At 38.4% G+C, this 19,889-nt stretch overlaps 1 protein-coding gene across 1 annotated transcript in view; it reads right to left on the reverse strand.

Annotated features, from left to right (window-relative positions):
• Positions 1-16,316: 16,316 nt before the first annotated feature.
• LOC133322130 (tachykinin-like peptides receptor 99D) overlaps positions 16,317-19,889 on the reverse strand; it is a gene marked incomplete at its 5' end in the record, with an annotated part of 73,124 nt that continues 69,551 nt past the window's right edge. The window contains one exon of the mRNA XM_061531179.1: positions 16,317-16,795. Within this exon, the coding sequence (XP_061387163.1) occupies positions 16,317-16,795 (479 nt within the window). The remainder of the gene's footprint in view (positions 16,796-19,889) is intronic.

The raw sequence follows: 19,889 nt of genomic DNA on the forward strand, positions 1-19,889 counted from the left end.
CTCAACGTGCTTTTAAAACATTAACAAATGTGAGAAGTGCGCCTTCTAATAACACCATTAAGCGTTTATACGAAAAATGTTCGACTGGTAAGGCTCCTTCTAATCCGAAGAGGCCATATAAAAGTCGACCAAGGCGATCGGCCGAGAATATCGCTGGCGTACGAGCCAGTGTTGAAAGGTACCCAAGAACCTCCCAAAAACACCGTTCTCAGCAGTTGGGCATGGCTCGGTCCACTTTACAAAGGATTATTCGCATTGATTTGGATTTGTTCCCGTACAAAATTCAATTGACGCAAAGAATGTTACCTGCGGACAAGCCTCGTCGATTGGAATGGGCCCAAAGAGTCATCAAAATGGCCGAAAATGAGCAATTTTGGAACAAAATTATCATGTCCGATGAAGCCCATTTCACATTGAATGGGACCGTAAATAAGCAAAATTGCCGTTTTTACGCCACTGAAAATCCTCAGGAGATTCAAGAAGTGTCTCTTCATGACGAAAAAGTAACAGTTTGGTGCGGCGTTAGGGCGAAAACGGTGATTGGGCCATTTTTCTTCCAAAATGAAAATGGCCATGCTGTTACCATCAATCAGGAGCGTTATCGCGACATGATGACCAATTTTGTGATGCCAATTATTCGTCGAAAGCGTATGAGGCAGTTCTGGTCTCACTTTTATATGTCTATTGAGCACAACATGATATAGCCAAAGTAGTCGCTACAGCTCGATACGACTGACTATGTCGATGTCCGTGTTTTTTGTTTATGGCGATACCGAGGTATATAAAATCGCTCACTACCTCGAAGCTGTACTTTTCAAGCTCCACAGTTGGTCCGAGTCTACTGGTCGTCTTGCGCGTTGATACTGCCAGGCCTACTTTGGCAGACTCCTTTTCAATTTGTTCAAATGTGGCTGCTATCGTTTATGTCTATGTCATCGGGGGAGTAACATATGCTGTTTGGTGTACAGAGTGCAATTTCTGTTCACATTTGCATCTCGTATGACCTTTTCAAGCAGGATGTTGAACAGGTCACACAACAAACTGGCACCTTGTCTGAATCCTCGTACGGTACGAAAGGGGTTCGAGAGGTCCTTTCCGACTTTAAGCCGTTAAAGTTATCCTGCATAGCCGTATTAATTTTGAAGGACTGCCGAACGCAGACATGGCTTTAAACACCTCTGAACAGATAGGGCTGTCGAATGCGGTTTGATAGTCGACGAATATGTTGAATGTGTCGATTTCTTTTTCGTGTGTCTTTTCCAAGATTTGGCACGAGTGAAAATGTGATCAATGGTGAATTTGCCAGGCCTGAAGCCGCATTGGTATGGCTCTAGCCAAATTATACTAATCAGCTGGTGCATGCTCCTGACCAGCATCGGCACCTGCTGCTTTATTGCACTTCAGCCGATTAACTGCTACTCTGACCTAATATTGGCTCTACACCTCATCTCTTATTGGTTCTGAGATATCTTCTATGCCACTATTTGATACCAGAAGATTTGCAAAATGCTCATTCGTTGGTAAAATGTCCGTACTTCATTCTGACTCCTGTACATCTCGATTGGCTCACGCTCACATTTGTCTTGTTCTTTCTTCTTTTTTCTCCCTATAATTCTCTCTCGCAATACGGGATTGAATCTGGAGACGAGGTCTTTTATTCTGCTATTAACCATAAATCCGCAGCCAAATTCATGTCTATTTTCATGGCAGCTATAATACAGGGCGTAATCATCAGATTTACTGACGCCAGTACCTATCCATCGAATTTCCAGTAAGGCAATAATAACGGCTTTGTACTTCGTGGGTACATCCGCCAAAGCGACAACTGCGTCTGTTGTATATAACGTGTGTACATTCCAAATGCAGATTCGCACTCCCTATATTCAACTCGCCTATAGACTTCCCATACAGCTCGCCTATGGACTTCCATTAAGCTCTTCTGCAGGCTGCCTATTCAGCCCTTGATCTCTGTCTTCACAAGAAGATTTTTTAAAGAACATTAGACTTGTTTATTGCAGACCATCAAGTATTCTATTCCCCAGATGACCTGGTCGTCATCCTGTATACCTCTAGGGTGTTGTTTTAATAGGAAGTATATAGATGGGCTGAATATGATAAACATGGGCGAATATGGAGTCAAAGGACAAGATGTATAGGGAGTCTATATAGATGATCTGAATAGGGTGTATCTATATGGGAGTCTTTAGACCACCTGAATAGAGAGTTTACAGATGTTTTATACAAACTTTTCTATAAAAATATTTGCATTTTGTATTTTTTCTGTAAGAACACATATATTACTTCGATTTTTTTGTTTGTGCGTATTTCATACCATTCCCCAATTTTTGTGTACAAACTTCAACCTCCCATCAGGTGTAGTGATGTGTGTTATACAACCAATTACAAAGTTAATTAAACGTCATTGCACATACGCAAGTTCCACTTTGACAATTTACCATGCAAAAAAAAAAAAAAAAAAAAAAAAAGAAAACAAAAACAAAAACAAAACAAAAACAGTCCGACCAAATTAAAAAAAAGCAAATGCCTTAAAAGCCGTTACTTTTTTTTATTAAAAGTGCACCAAAGTAAACACATACACTTCCTCAACACAGAGCTATTACCATGAATACCACAATGTTTGGATACATGTACATGTGTGGGTGCTGCTGTATCCGGTCTTTTATGTTAACAAAAAAAAAAAGGAAAAACGAAAGATGTAACCCAATACCCGTTATTATGTTTTTCTTTCATTCATTTATTCCATCATTTTGCACAAATAACGAAAAAAGTTTGGATCGGCGCAAAAAAAAAATGTTTACACTGCATTGCCAATATATGCACCCATCCAAACGGAAACAGGAGAGAAATGTTGTGCCAAAAATGGGATACGAAAAAAAAGCAGCAAAAAACTTCTTAACTGACTGCTGTGTAAACGTGGTATTTGATAGCCAAATAAATCCTTTTTGTATACTTGTTAAAATGGAAATTTGTTTTGGCATGGGCGTTTGACTGATATTGGAATATATGGATAGCCCCTTACACCCCCTACTCAGCTCGTCTATATACACTTTGCATTGGCGAACTGAAGGTTAATTAGATCGCCAATACCGCTCGTCTGTAACCCCCTATCTAGCTTGTCTACAGGCTCCCTACCCAGCTCGTCTATATATACTTCCTATTCAGCTCGTCTATAGAAACCCTATCCTGCACGTTACAGACTCCCTATTCAGCTTGTCTATATGGACTCCCTATTCAGATCGTCTATATAGACTCCCTATTCAGCTCGTCTATATAGACTCCCCATTCAGCTCGTCTAAATAGACTCCCCATTCAGCTCGTCTATATAGACTCTCCATTCAGCTCGTCTATATAGACTCCCCATTCAGCTCGTCTATATAGACTCCCCATTCAGCTCGTCTATATCGACTCCCTATTCAGCTCGTCTATATAGACTCCCTATTCAGCTCGTCACCCTATTCAGCTCGTCACCCTATTCAGCTCGTCTATATAGACCCCTATTCAGCTCGTCTATATAGACTCCCAATTCAGCTCGTCTATATAGACTCCCAATTCAGCTCGTCTATATAGACTCCCTATTCAGCTCGTCTATAAACTCCCTATTCAGCTCGTCTATATAGACTCCCTATTCAGCTCGTCTATAGACTCGTATAGACTCCATACCCAGCTCGTCTATAGACACCATACACAGCTCGTCTATAGACACCATACACAGCTCTTCTATAGACTCCCTATTCAGCTCGTCTATAGACTCCCTATTCAGCACGTCTATAGACTAACTATTCAGCTCGTCTATAGACTAACTATTCAGCTCGTCTATAGACTCCCTATTCAGCTCGTCTATAGAATCCCTATTCAGCTCGTCTATAGACTCACTACTCAGCTACTCAGCTCGTCTATAGACTCACTACTCAGCTACTCAGCTCGTCTATAGACTCACTACTCAGCTACTCAGCTCGTCTATAGACTCACTACTCAGCTACTCAGCTCGTCTATAGACTCACTACTCAGCTCGTCTATAGACTCACTACTCAGCTCGTCTATAGACTCCCTATTCAGCTCGCCTATAGACTCCCTATTCAGCTCGCCTATAGACTCCCTATTCAGCTCGTCTATAGACTCCCTATTCAGATCGTCTATAGACTCCCTATGCAGCTCGTCTATAGACTCGTATAGACTCCATACCCCTATCCCTATTCAGCTCGTCTATAGACTCCCTATTCAGATCGTCTATAGACTCCCTATGCAGCTCGTCTATAGACTCGTATAGACTCCATACCCAGCTCGTCTATAGACACCATACACAGCTCGTCTATAGAATCCCTATTCAGCTCGTCTATAGACTCACTACTCAGCTACTCAGCTCGTCTATAGACTCACTACTCAGCTCGTCTATAGACTCACTACTCAGCTACTCAGCTCGTCTATAGACTCACTACTCAGCTCGTCTATAGACTCACTACTCAGCTCGTCTATAGACTCACTACTCAGCTCGTCTATAGACTCACTACTCAGCTCGTCTATAGACTCACTACTCAGCTCGTCTATAGACTCACTACTCAGCTCGTCTATAGACTCACTACTCAGCTCGTCTATAGACTCACTACTCAGCTCGTCTATAGACTAACTATTCAGCTCGTCTATAGACTAACTATTCAGCTCGTCTATAGACTAACTATTCAGCTCGTCTATAGACTAACTATTCAGCTCGTCTATAGACTAACTATTCAGCTCGTCTATAGACTAACTATTCAGCTCGTCTATAGACTAACTATTCAGCTCGTCTATAGACTAACTATTCAGATCGTCTATAGACTAACTATTCAGATCGTCTATAGACTAACTATTCAGCTCGTCTATAGACTCACTACTCAGCTCATCTCTGTCTTATTAGTCTCTGCTCATGCAGTAGTCCATTTCGTTTGGCTAATCCAGGCACGTTCGTGTAATTGCCATGCATTAAATTCAGTTGATTGACAACAAATCCAAATAGTCTATGAATTCGAAATGTTATGCGAATGCCCGTCCTAATCTACAAACGAATTACTATAACATGGCAGTATCCGTTAATGGCTGCACAAATGCTGAGCAAAAGAAGCGCATCATTTGCGGATACGTGTGTGTGTGTGGGTGCCTGGTATCTTCCTTAGAAAGTGAAATCATCTAAAATGATTCCATGATATTAATGATAAGTCTATTGAAGCTCGACAATCATCCTGCAGAGCTGTTCGTACATATCCTTAGTGTGTATGTGTGTGTTTCGTGCAGTATGACTGTCAATGCCAAGCAAGTGCAATGAAGCTGAACATAATACAGTTCGGTTTAGTTCAGGATGTTTTGATAAATTGTTGTGCTTCAATTACCATGAAAGTTGTTAAATTATGGCCAAGAAAGAATGTGCAGTCAAGCATGACAAACCCCCACTCACAATTAAGGGGTATAGAGGGAGGAGCGTTAAGAAGTGCAGGGAAATCCTTGTGCATTTTAACTATTTGTTGCAAAGTGAAATGGAGGAGGCTGGCGGAATATGCTGTGGGTCGGAATTTGCAATTGATTTTGATGGGGAATACCATTAAAATGTCATTAGCCAGGCAATGCATGTTTATTATGCTGAACTTTTTGCTGGATTACATCCATAGTCCTTGCTGCACCTGAGCAATAATGGTGATAGGTGGGCGCTTGGATGATAACGATATTGAGCTATTTAATTGTCTATGCCATTGATCCGGATAAATATGTCATTCTAGGATATTGTTTTTTTTTGTGTGGGTGTGTCTGTCACTGACACACCACAGAATATTCCTGGAAATATTTATTTGAAGCGTAAAGGAATTCAATTAATCATATGGAATGACATAATTGATTTAAGAATGTCGAATGATTATCATAGAGAAAAGGAGGAGGGGGTTGGAAAATCTAATAATAATATTGATTATGTAAGAAAAATTATTTACATTGACTGAAAAAATGCCATAACGGCTGGAATTGATTTTCGAAAATATATGCTATATGTAGACGGGGTCCTATTCAGTTCGTTGGATAGATGCTTTATTTAGCACGTCAGTAGACCCTATTTTTAGGTCATCTAGTAACGCCTTATTAGACAGTTTCCGATTACTCAGCATGTCTATAGATTCCTTATACAACCGCTATATAGACTAACTATAGACTCCCTACTGGTAGTCTATAGTATTAATAGTAATATGTAGAATTTCACATTTCCCTATTTTCAAGTTATAACATTTTAATATTCAAAAATTTATATTATCTATATAAACGCCCTATACATTTCGTCCGTAGACCCCATATTCAACCCGTCAAGTTTATCATATTCAGCCCATCTATATACGCCCTATTCATCCAATAGGTATAAAGGTATATATAGGTATACAGGGAGACCTCCATGTCATCTGGGGAAGACATTATCCTTCTTGTAAAGACCGAGAACAGAAGGGCTGAATTGGCAGTCTACCGAAGAGCTTAATAGGAAATCCATAGGCGAGCTTAATAAAAATTCTATAGGCGAGTTGAATATAGGGAGTGTGAATCTGCACTTGAAATGTGCGCACGTTGTATAGAACAGACGCAGTTTAAGCTTTGGCGGATGTACTCAAGAAGTACAAAACCGATATTATTACCTTACAGGAAATGCGATGAAAGGGGACTGGCATAATTAAATCAGAATATTACGCCCTGTATTATAGCTGCCATAAAACGAGACATGAATTTGGCTGCAGATTTATGGTAAAAAGGGAAATAAAAGATCTTGTCTCCAGATTCACTCCGAATAAAAGCGAAGTTCTTCTACATATGTCTTATTTGTGCCCATGTTCCGATGGAGGATAAAGATGAACAGATCAAAGACATATTTTACGAGCGCCTAGAAACAGCATATGATAGCTGCCCTGGCCATGACATTAAAATTCTGCTAGGAGATTTTAATGCAAAAATCGGAAGAAAAAATATTTTTGGTCCGACCGTCGGAAAATTCAGCCTCCACGAGGAAACATCCGCCAACGGTATGAGGGGCAGCATCTCGATATAAACAAGGCCACTTGGATTTCTCATGGTCAAGCCTGTTGTGATAGACGGAAGGAATTCATCCAGTGTTTTAGACACAACAGGTAGCAGAAACCTACTCCGCTCAACTTACCCACTTGCTTGCTGAAAGCACTCCTTGCCCCGATAATAACATAGAAGCACAATGGCAAAGAATTGAAGAATTTAAAGTCATGCCTGTGTTCGGTATTCCTTGCAAAATTAATACGGCTATGCAGGATAACTTTAACTGGAATAATGTCAGCAGTTAAAGTAGGAAAGGACCTCTCGGAGCCCTTCAATGCCGAACGAGGATTCAGACAAGGTGACCTGTTCAACATCCAGCTTGAATAGATCATACGAGATGCAAATGTGAACAGAAATGGCGCTCTGTATACCACACAGAATATGTTACCCGCCTACGCCGACGACATCGACATATTGGGTCGAACATTGAGAGCGGTAACAGCCACCTTTAAACAAACTTAAAAGGAGCCTGCCAAAGTTGGACTAGCAGTAAATGGCGAAAAGACCAGTCTGATGGTATCAAGACGTCCAGTAGACTCGGACCAACTATGCATCTTGAAAATTACAGCTTCGAGGTAGTGAACGATTTTATATACCTCGGTACCGCCATAAACAATGCTAATAACATCAGCTTTGAATAGTTTTGGTCAAAATGGTCTGAGTAAGCAACTCAAAATCAAGGCCACCTCTCGCCAGACCAAACTCACACTCTACAAGACGCTAATATTACCCGTGCTGTTGTATGGATCTGAAGCATGGGTCCTTGCGCAAGCAGATCAAGCAGCTCTTGGAGTGTTTGAGAGACAAATTCTCCGGAAGATCTATGGGCCGGTCAGCGTCGATGGTGAATATCGCCGTCTAATGAACCATGAGCTATGCCGTCTATTCTCGGACATCGACATAGTCAAACGGATCGAGCTGCAGCAACTACGCCATTAGGCCATCTTGTGAGAATGTATGAAGATGCCCCAACTCAAAAGGCATATAAAAGCGAGCAAAGTGATGGTTCACGCAGAAGGGGAGGCCACGAATTCGATGGAAAGATCAAGTAGAAGACAACATCTAGGAAAAGGGTCTTTCAAATTGGATGAGATGCGCACAAGGCTGACGTGCCTGGAAATCTTTTTTAAGCTCGGCTTATGGAACAACCGTTTTGTCATAAGCCAGCTAAGTAAGTAAGTATTAGCAAAATGTGTGCAAAAATTTAAATATCTACCTTAAATATTTCGTATCGTAATCTCAATAGTCAAATTGACTGCCACAGCTACATATAGTTCTTAAAAAGAAGATTATGGCTTACATTACCGTTCAACTACAGGTATATTAATGAATACAATTGTCGTATTTGTCTCTATTTGGTCAGTTCTTTGGTCCGATTATTTATTCAAATAAACTTTCTACTCAATGTTATTCGTTTTATTAAGGGTATATATTTTATTATTGAGTTGACCATCTGTGGAAGAGGCTACGTTACAGACTTCGTGCTCGGATTTAAAGTAGGTTTGGTAACATTTACAAACAATGAATTAAATTGATAATTCAATTAGCTTTAAATTAAGATTACATTAAAACCGGGGCCGATCAATGTTTCCATGCTGTGATGATCCTGAAAAGGCGGAATATATTACAAAGTCCGTGCATAAATACATTGCACAGACGGCGTAAGTTTTCATAACTTAATAACTCAGTTCCTTAAATTGTTTAATATTTTTCTAAAAATTTTAGAAATGACAAACTGAACATATAGGTTTAGTTCCTCAGCTATATTATTCCGAATAGTAATTGATTAAGCCCAGAAAATATTTACTGCTTTACCATTCTTAAGTCAAAGCGAATTGATTTGGGTATCATGTGGCGTATAACTATTGTCGTTACGTATACTTGAATATTGGATAAAAAACGCTATATATTTTTATACATAGTATGGAGGAGTATATTAGTTTTGTCCGTTTTTTCCGTTTGTAACGCATCGAAATAATAATTTCCGACCCTATAAAGTATATATATTCTTGATCAGCGTAAAATTCTATGCCGATATAAGCATGTCCGTCTGTCCTTCGGTTGTAATCACTCTAGCGTCTAAACGAATTGAGATAGATCGCCAAAATTTTGCATAGAGTCCTCTTTTGTCTGCAGGCAGGTCAAGTTCGAAGATGGGATATATCGGTCCACGTTTAGGCATAGCTCCCATATAAGGGTACCCCCCAATTTTCGGTATTTTGAGGTTCTTGATCTCGTTTTTCAACCGAATTCGCTGAAAATTGGTACTTTGAGTTCTTATTGGGTAGAAAATGTTCCCACCAAAAATTATAAATATAGGTTCTTTTTTTCGGATAGCCCCCATATAAGGTACGCTTCAAATTTTGGTATTTTGGGGATCTTGAGTGCGTTTTTCAACCGAATTTGCTGTAATTTGGTATTTTGTAGTCGTATATGGTAATAAATCTCCCTACTAAAAATTATTAATATTCACATCATTTTAGGGGTAGTCCCCATATAACCCCATTTTTATACCCTTCACCACACTGTGGTACAGGGTATTATGCCTTTGTGCATATGTTTGTAACAGGCAAAAGGAATCGAGATAGACCCATAGTTCCATTTGAGAATATGCATAGAATCACTTTCTGAGTCGATTTACGCATGTCCGTCCGTCCATGTATTTTTGTGAACAAAGTACAGGTCGCATTTATGATCCGATTTGGATGAAATTTGGCACAGTTCACTTATTTGGCCCAAGGACGGACCCTATTGAAATTGGGAAAAATCGATTCAGATTTAGATATAGCTGCCATATATATTTTCGTCCGATTTAAGGTAAATGGTGCACCAAAGTCCCTATATATCGTTCGCTTTGCACGAAATTTGGCACAGCGTAATGAATTAAGCCTAGAATGATGTCTGCCAAGTTTCGTGAAAATCGGTCCAGATTAAGATATAGCTCCCATATATATAGTTTCGTACGATTTTATGTAAGTGGTGCACCAAAGTCCTTTATGTTTCGACCACCATAAAATAATGTTTCTATATACCTGAATTATTATTATTTATTTCATTGGTATATAGTATATCTACAGTTTTATGTGGCCGGTGACCTATAGGGAAATGTTATGGGGAATATTTATTTCCTTCATACTTCTTGAGTGAGATACTGGCATATATTCGAAACGCAAAAACAGTGCATCCTGTCAATAAGATTTTGCACGAATTTTAATATACACATGTTATATCTTAAGATTTCTTTTGTTCGGCGACCTATAGTGAAATTTGATGAAGAATAATATTCCCATCGACATCAATCCGCTTAAATAAAGTTTTAAGGGACATTTTGACCAGTTAGTAACCGATGTCATCCAAACGTTGCACTTTACGATTTCTTCCAAATTTAAATCCAGTTCGAAGACGGGAGTACCGGTCCACTTGTCCATGTCCATTATTAGATATCTTTCTTCATTTATTAAATAAAAACAACATTTGTTTTTTTCATTTTCAGAAAAATAAAATATTTACCATTTATTTTCCAGCAGAAAAAAAGAATTAAATTACATAAATGACAAATACGTGTTTTTATGTTGCACTTCATTTGCTTAAAATAACTATAATTAACTATAAGTTTTACTATATATTTTTTTTTTCATTAACAATAAATAAATTATTTACAAATGAATTCTGTTGTATGACAAGGAACTTTAAGTTCAGTAATATTTCAGTTTTCAAACTTTTATCGTTTCTAAAATATTTTTGAGTAATTTGTGTAATATTTTGTATTTAACTATTTGTGTATTTTACATAACTACCATTTGTATTTTATTTGAGTAATAATATTTTCACAAAGTTTTATAAGCTAAACTTAAATAACTATACTTAAAATATATTTTATTTTTTTGAAATATAACCAACAGTTACTTACAATAATAAATATGAATTCTAAATAAATGAAATATTTTACAATTTACGTTAGTTTTACTTGTAGTAGTTTTTTTATTTTTATATCTAAAGGTATGCACATACATAAATACATTTTTTTATGGCAAAGGAAAAGAAAAATAAGAGGATGAATGGAAAAATATGGAAGTGGGTAGTAAATTCAACACTCCAACCTGCATGCTGCATTTCAGTTGCACAGCGTGAGATAGAAGACGCGTGCATTCTCTGGCCATTCATGAAACCTTTAAAAATGTATGCCATTTTTTTATACAGTTTATGAAAATGTGATGGTGGTCGTGTTGGCGGTGTTGGAGTTGTTCTTCTCGTAAACTTAGCGTGAATATAAATAATATAGAAAAAATATATGTAGGTGAATTTATAACTGCCCGCAGTTTGTGTGTGTGTGTGAATTTAAGGACTGTTCGGGGTACTTGAATACATTTTTAGTTCTGCTTCGAATACTGCATAATTTTTTTTTTATAAATATAATGCAAAAGAGCGTATCAAATATTTATTTGGACATGTAGGACAGCAACGTACACAGAATTTCATTTCGGGTGGGGCCCGGTAGTACAAAATGAAAAATATCGCTATTGCAAACATAAATTTACTGTGAAAAAAATTCACAGTAAATTTACGTCCATGATGTAGAGTATTATAAATGTATATTGGTAAGTGTAGATGTCTAATGTATATCCAAAGAAAAATAAGGACGAAAAAGTTGAACAAGGACTGGAGATAGAAGATGGATATGTGTCACTATAATTTTTCTCATTTGATTTGGCTGAAGAAATGTCCTTTCAAAAATAATAGAAGCAAACAAAGATATAATGAAGGGTTTCCGAGCAGTGTGAAATCCAATCCTCCAGGTTCATGAAATATTGGATTTTAAAGTAGTGGCCAAACCCGACTATATTAAAATCGTAAACTATATCCAATATTGATTATAAATGTGGCTAGTGCTGAGTAAAATACCAATGATTTTCTTTAAACTTGCCGGCACTGGCAAACACTTGTCGTTAGAAATATATATGAGAGCTATATCTAAATCTGGAACGATTTTCACGAAGCTTATCGCACATCATTCTACGCTATGGCAAGGGGGCATTGGTGCACAAATAGGGACAGTGGTGCACCATTTTCATTAAATCGGACGAAAATATATATGGGAGCTATATCTAAATCTGAACCGATTTTGACGAAACTTTGCACACATTATTCTAGACTCAATTCAGTACGCTATGCCAAATTACGTGCAAATCGAATGATATATAGGGTTCGTTCTTGGGCCAATAAGTGACTTGTGCCAAATTTCATCCAAATTTCATCATCCTGTACTTTGTTTACAATTTAACATCTACAGACGGAGAGACATACATAAATCGACTCAGAAAGTGATTCTGTGCATATTCTCCAAAGGAACCATGTGTCTATCTCGTTTCCTTTTGCCTGTTACAAAGATATGCACAGAGACATAATACCCTGTACCACAGTGTGGTGAAGGGTATGAAAATATGAATTGTGGCATTGAATTTTTTTTTAATTTCTCTCGGTAATATGTGTGTCTTAAAAATTACTTTCTCGTCATAGTAAAGTAGGCTATGTACGCTTTCAAATGACACAATTTCTTTGAAATGCGATAATCTGTTCAAAAGTTATACGATTCGAAAAATGAACTCGAAATATTGATGTGTACGATTTGTACCGTGCCCATCAATAGATGGCGCTGACGACACGATCGTTAAGTATGCATACCTTATTTCTTTACACAATTACTTGTCATATACTTTTTTTGTAATATTGAATAAATATTTGAAATTCGATGTTATTGGATATCAAAAAAGGATTTAAATAATAAATTTTCACTTTTCTGTTACCATTACAACCTCCGCAAACATTGAGCTACACATATGCGTTTTATTTGCACCTCTTCCGTTACGCGTCCAAAATTATGAAGAATCTTAGAAAACTGCAATTTTGCGGAAACATGGCATAACAATAAGATAGTGGACAATCAAGGCTATCAATATCCATTTATATTATTTCTGTATCTTTACCCATTCAAAAGTTATGAAGAATTTAAAAAAAAAACCGATGATTTTCTGTAAATTTGCAAACACTAACAAGCACATGTCGTCAGCGCCATCTATTGAATGGGTAGATTCAAAGAGTTGACTAGCATGTTAGCAGTCGTAACATAGCCAAGGAGCTAAAAATCGACAATAAAACTGATTTAAACCATTTACACAAAGCTGGATTCAAAAAGAAGCTCGATGTTTGGTCACACCAATTAACAGGAAAAATTGGATGGATCGGATTTGCGAATCTACGAAGCCTTGGCCAAACGAAATGAGATAGACTCATTTCTTAAACGGATGGTGACTGGAGATGAGAAATGGATCAGATACGAGAACCCTATGCCAAAACGATCGTGGTCAAAGAGCGGTGAAGCACCTCATACGGTGGCCAAACCAGGACTAACGGCCAGGAAGGTTCTACTATACATTTGGTGGGACTGAAAGGAGATTATTTATTAAGAGTTGCTTCCATATGGCCAAACGCTAAATTCTGATCACTACTGTTAACAACTGGACCGTTTAAAGATAGCAATTGACCAGAAACGGCCAGAATTGGCCAACAGGACAACGCTAGGACAACACATATCTACAGTGTCTCGCCAGAAACTTCGAGTGCTTGGTTGCAACCGCCATACATTCCGGATTGGCACCCAAGCGATTTCTTTAATGATAAAAATTGGTATCTAGGGAGGATTGTGAAAATCTACTACTAGAGTGTTTTGCAAATAGAGAGCAGGACTTCTATGAGAGATGTATTATGAAGTCATTTTTACAATAGCAACAAATCATACACCAAAAGGTGTATATTTGTCCCAAATCGGGCATTCCGAAACATGTTAAATAAATATGTTAAATACAATATGTTAAATACAATATAATATATTGTCAGCGCCATCTATTGATGGATGTGATTCATTTCATACAGATAAGGCATAAGCTTTAAATATTTACTTTTAATAAACTAGCAAATTTGCCCTTTTTAATGACACCACTTTCATTGCAGTATCTGCAACAAGACAAAAGTTATGGCAAAAATATATGATGTTTAAATTATGGATAATTGGTTTTTGGATCTACTCATTAAATAGATGGCGCTGACCACATGTTGCGATCACAGGTATCTAACTTTTGAATGCAGAAATAATTCAAATGGGTATGTATATCATAGAACATCCAGCATCCTACAATATATATGATATGTTTAAAAGAGTTGTAATGTTTCCGGAAAATTACAGTTTTCTGGGATTATTAGTAGTACGATTGTACCTCTCATATGACACCAATTTTATTTTAATATATGCACCAAGAATAAAGTTATGACAAAAGGAAATGAGGTGTGTAATTTTTATATATCCGTCTTCAGCGCCATCTATTGATGGATATGATTCAATTCATATAGAGAAGGCTCAGGGTTCAAATATTGAAATTTAAGAAATGACACCACATTCCTTGTAGTATCTGCAATAGGATAAAAGTTATGGCGAAAATATATGTGGTTTAAATTTGGATCTACTCATTAAATAGATGGCGCTGAAGACAAGCGTTTGCCAGTGTTGGCATCTTAATTGAACATTTTAGGCATTTAAGATTCTTCACAACTTCAGAATGCGGGATGATGATGAACTAAGTAAATTGGTATGTACAGGATACAATATCTACTATCCTATAATATATTTGATACATTTGTTATGTTTCCGGAAAATTACAGTTTTCTGGAATTATGTAGTACGATTTACCTTTCATGTGCCACCAATTTTATTTTAATATCTGCACTATGGAAAAAGTTATGGCAAAACGAAATGAGGTGAGTAATTTTCATAAATCCGTCGTCAGCGCCATCTATTGGTGGATATGATTCAAAACATATAGAGAAGGTTAAGGCTTTAAATTTTGAGATTTAATAAACTACCAAATTTCAAATGATACCACTTTCATTGCAGTAGCTGCAATAGGACAAAAGTTATGCTGAAAAAATATATGATGTGGATCTACATATTCAATAGGTGGCGCTGGCGACAAGTGTTTGCCAGTGTTGCAATCTTAACTGAAAATCACAGGAATCTTAAATTCTTCATAACTTTTGAATGCGTAATGATGTAAAAATAATATCCCAGACTATTTGACAGAGTTGTCATATTTCCGGAAAATTGCAGTTTTCTGGGTTTATTCATAACATTAAAATGAGTAACGACAGAGGTATAAATAAAAATCATATGAGTATTAATGAGTTGTGTAATTTTTATAAGCCTGTCATCCGTTTTTTTACACCCAGCTTACAACGCGTATAACATTTGAACGGATAATCGCATCTCTACGAAACCGGAAAAACCGAAACATTTAAAAAATATATAAGTTTGACATGAAGAAAGGAACTATCCTATATGTTGGTCCAATTATACTTCGGATCAAAAACCGTGGGACAAAGGGTGTAAAGATTGAAATTTCAAACCTGCGGGCTTCCCTTAATGCCCTAAATTTCTTACGTTACCCGAACAGTCCTTAAATATCCTCAAAGAAAAAATGCAAAACAAAGAAAACTTTCCTATACATTCTTAATACTACGGAATATCAAAATTTGCATGAGTTTGAAATAAAAAAATTCAAATTAAACTAACTACAAACTAGCGACGAACTAGCTAGCAAGGGTGCATGGGTGCATAAAGCACAATTGCACAAATGTTGTCTCTATACAATTCCTCGTTTGCAGCCAGCATATGGACACGTGCGCCTTTTCTCTCTGTGGGTATGTGGGCTAAAATAGTTTATTGTGTGAATGGCTTAAAGCCATGTTTTGTCCTGATTATTATGTACGCTATTAGATTTTCCAGTTGCCGTCGTTGAATAAAGCATTTTAATACCGCCACCAGCATTTCTATCTTCCATGTTTATAGCTTCTTGCTTGGATTTAAATGTGCTGTTGTTGTTTTTGCTGGCATGCTTCGTAACTTCCAAGGCTTGGTCATTGAAGAAAGTTGGCTTGTCATAATCGCTGGAATTATTGTACAACAATAATGTGTGGCCAGAGTTGTTGGGGGCTGGGACTGCGAGGGTGGTAATGGTGTGGTTGGTATTCGTATTGGCATTACAACCATTTGTCAATGTTAAACTGCCACAGAATAAACTTCCGTTTCCGTTCGTTTGTGTGCCATTAAATAGATCCTTTGCAGCTTTCTCCGCATCAACTTCTTCTTCCGTTTCTTTACCTCTTCCTTGTTCATATTCTGCTGGTCAAGACATTAAAGCCGTTCGATTGGCCAAATAATTTGTATCACTTACACCATTAAACGCTGTCGGACACGGCCCCACCACATTCTCATTTGTTGGTGTGGTCCCCGTATTGGCGGCTATTGTTGTTGTTGCCATTGTCCATTTACCACCGCCACCATTCGATCTAAGATTTGATTTAAGCAATTTTTCTTTTGAATTGGCCGAGTACAAGTGGAGGGGTCCATTACCGGTCAGCGCCGCCAATTCATGTGAATTACTGGCCAACTTCACACTGTTACGCTGATGATAGGAATTGTGATGAGGATGCGAATGATGATGTAGATGGTGCTGCTGATGATGATGCTGATGCAGCTGCTGTGAATAATTACCACCACTTATATTACAAGTGCTGGGAATCATTGTTGTTGTAGTTGTTATGGGTGCCGAGTGACGACTGTTATCACGATGCGTTGTTAAAATGGTTGAACTGCGAAGGATGCCTAAAAAGAAGTGACAAAAAAGAAGAAAAAAAGAACAATTAGAAGAAAAAGGCAAAATTAAATAAAATTCAGTGAAGGTCGTATTCAATTATTGTTAATATAGGGTTACTCGGAAAGAAATACAAAATTTGTCGGGATACTTATACAGAAATAATCGGATACTGAAATAATACTTATTGTTAATTTCATAAAATTGTCGACTAGTAGGGATTATGGAAGGGATATATAAAAAACCATAAATTTTAGTACAGACAATTGCCGCTAGATGCAGCTGCTCATGTTTGTAGCATAGCCATGAACCATCAGTGGTCAATTGTCTGAGCTACAATCTCTCATAAATCCCCAATTGCCCACACCAATTGCAAACCCCTCCTACTATGAAAAAGAAAACCAAACCCCCGTAATGTTGACAACCCCCGCAAACCTATAAAAGACCACGATCTTCGAATCTAAAGAACAGTTGCAGTTTTCGCATTGGCGGATGTACTCAAGAAGTACAAAGCCGATATTATTGCCTTACAGGTAATTCGATGGAAAGAGACAGGCGTAAGTAAATCAGACGATTACACACTGTATTATAGCTGCCAAGAAACGAGACATGACTTTGGCTGCGGATTTATAACAGGAGAATAAAAGACCTCGTCTCCAGATTCAGTCCAGTCGATAAGCGAATTGCTATAATTCGCATAAAAGCGAGGTTCTTCTACATCAGTCTTATTTGCGATCATGCTTCGACCGAAGACAAAGATGAACAGACCAACGAAATTTTTTATGAGCGCCTGCTGCCCTGGCCATGACATTTAAAATCTGCTAGGAGATTTTAATGTAAAAATCGGAAGGGAAGATATTTTCGGTCCCACTGCCGGAAAATTCAGCTTTCATGAGGAAACATCCGATAACGGCATGAGGTTGATTGACTTCGCGGCAGCAAAAAACATGGTAGTTAGCAGCACCAGATTGAAGCATCTGGATTTCTCCTGATCAAGCAACGAGAAATCAAATTGATCATGTTGTGATAGACGGATGGCATTCATCCAGTGTATTAGGTGTTCGATCGATCCGAGGATCGAATATCGATTCGGACCACTCAATACCTTGTAGCAGCCAAGGTTCGCACTCGTCTTAATGTTGCAGCGAAGGTGCGATCTAACGCAACACGGAAACTCGACGCCGAAAAGCTTCAAAAACAACAGGTATGCGAGGCCTACTCCGCTCAACTTACCCACCTGCTTGACGAAAGCACTTCTTGTCCCGATATTAGTATAGAAGCACAATGGCAAAGAATTGCCCACTCCCTACAAACTGCAGCAAAAGCAACACTTTGGTACCAAAAGCCACCACCAAGAAACCCATGTCGTAATGTTACTGATGTGAAAAACGCAGCGTATAGGGCAACCCTGCAGACAGTAGCAACACGTAATGTGATGGAGAATTATCGGGAAAAAGGAGAGAGGAGAAACGTGTTTTCAGAAAAAATAAGAAAGAAATAGAAAAACGTGAGCGTGAGCAAATCGATATGTACAGGAGTCAGAATGAAGTCCGGTCAGATGCTGGTCAGGAGCATGCAACAGCTGATTAGTACAATTTGGCTAGAAGAATGCATTTCCAATGATTGGAACCTCAGCACCTTTGTCCCGTGCACAAAAAAGGAGACAATGACATTATGTGACAACTAATGCGGAATTAGCCTTCTCCACCATTGACCAGATTTTCACTCTGCGCCAAATATGAAAAACACATGACACATATCACCTAATGTGCTGTGTAAAGCCGCATTGAAGCCAATGGTCAATGACATTTTAAAGCCATGTCTACGTTCGGTATTCCTGCAAAATTAATACGGCTATGCAGTATAACTTTAAGTGGCAAAAGGTCAGCAGTTAAAGTTGGAAAGGACCTATCGGAGCCCTTCAATACCGAACGAGGATTCAGACAAGGTGACAGTTTGTCGTGTGATCTTTTCAACATACTGCTGGAAAAGGTCATACGAGACGCAAAGGTGAACAGAAATGCTGTACACCAGACAACACATTAATCGCCTACGCCGATGAACGATATAATGGGTCGAAAAAGGTAACAGCCACCTTTGAACAAATTGAGAAGGAATCTGCCAAAGTGGGTCTGGCAGTAAACGGCGAGAAGACCAAGCTAATGGTATCAACGCGCAAGACGTCCAGCAGACTCGGACCAACGTGTGATCTTTTCAACATACTGCTGGAAAAGGTAATACGAGACGCAAAGGTGAACAGAAATGACACTCTGTACACCAGACAACACATGTTACTCGCCTACGCCGATGACATCGATATAATGGGTCGAACATTGCGAGCGGTAACAGCCACCTTTGAAAAAATTGAGAAGGAATCTGCCAAAGTGGGTCTGGCAGTAAACGGCGAGAAGACCAAGCTAATGGTATCAACGCGCAAGACGTCCAGCAGACTCGGACCGACTGTGGAACTTGAGAACTACAGCTTCGAGGTAGTTAAAGATTTTATATACCTTGGTACCGCCATAAATAAAACGAATGACGTCAGTTTTCAAATTCGGAGAACGATTGTGATGGCCAACAGATGCTACGATGGTCTATGTAAGCAGTTTAGAAACAAGGCCACCTGAATCATGGGTACTTGCGCAAGCAGATGAGGCAGCTCTTGGGGTGTTGGAAAGAAAAATTCTTCAAAAGATCTAGGGGCCGATCAGCGTCGTCGGTGGATATCGACGTCGAGTGAACCACGAGCTTTACAATTTATACGCCGACATCGACATAGTCAGTCGTATTGAGCTGCAGCGACTACGATAGCTAGGCCATGTTGTGCGAATGAATGAGAATGCCACAGCTCAAAAGGCATATAAAAGCGAGCCTACTGATGGTTCCCGTAGAAGGGAAAGGCCACGAATTAGATGGAAACCCAACGTAGAAAACAACATTTTGGAACGTGGTCTTTCAAATTGGAGGAGATGCGCACAAGACCGACGCGCTTAGAAATCTTTTTTAAGCTCGGCTTATGGAAGCTTTTTTAAGCTCGGCTTAAGTAAGTATAATAATCCTTCAAAATTTTTTTTTGAAAAATCCACGCCTATAATAGCACTCAAT

Source organism: Musca vetustissima, unplaced genomic scaffold (assembly GCF_032173495.1).
Source record: "Musca vetustissima isolate MV318-11 ecotype Yass unplaced genomic scaffold, APGP_CSIRO_Mvet_v1 utg76065, whole genome shotgun sequence".
Lineage (NCBI taxonomy): Eukaryota > Metazoa > Arthropoda > Insecta > Diptera > Muscidae > Musca > Musca vetustissima.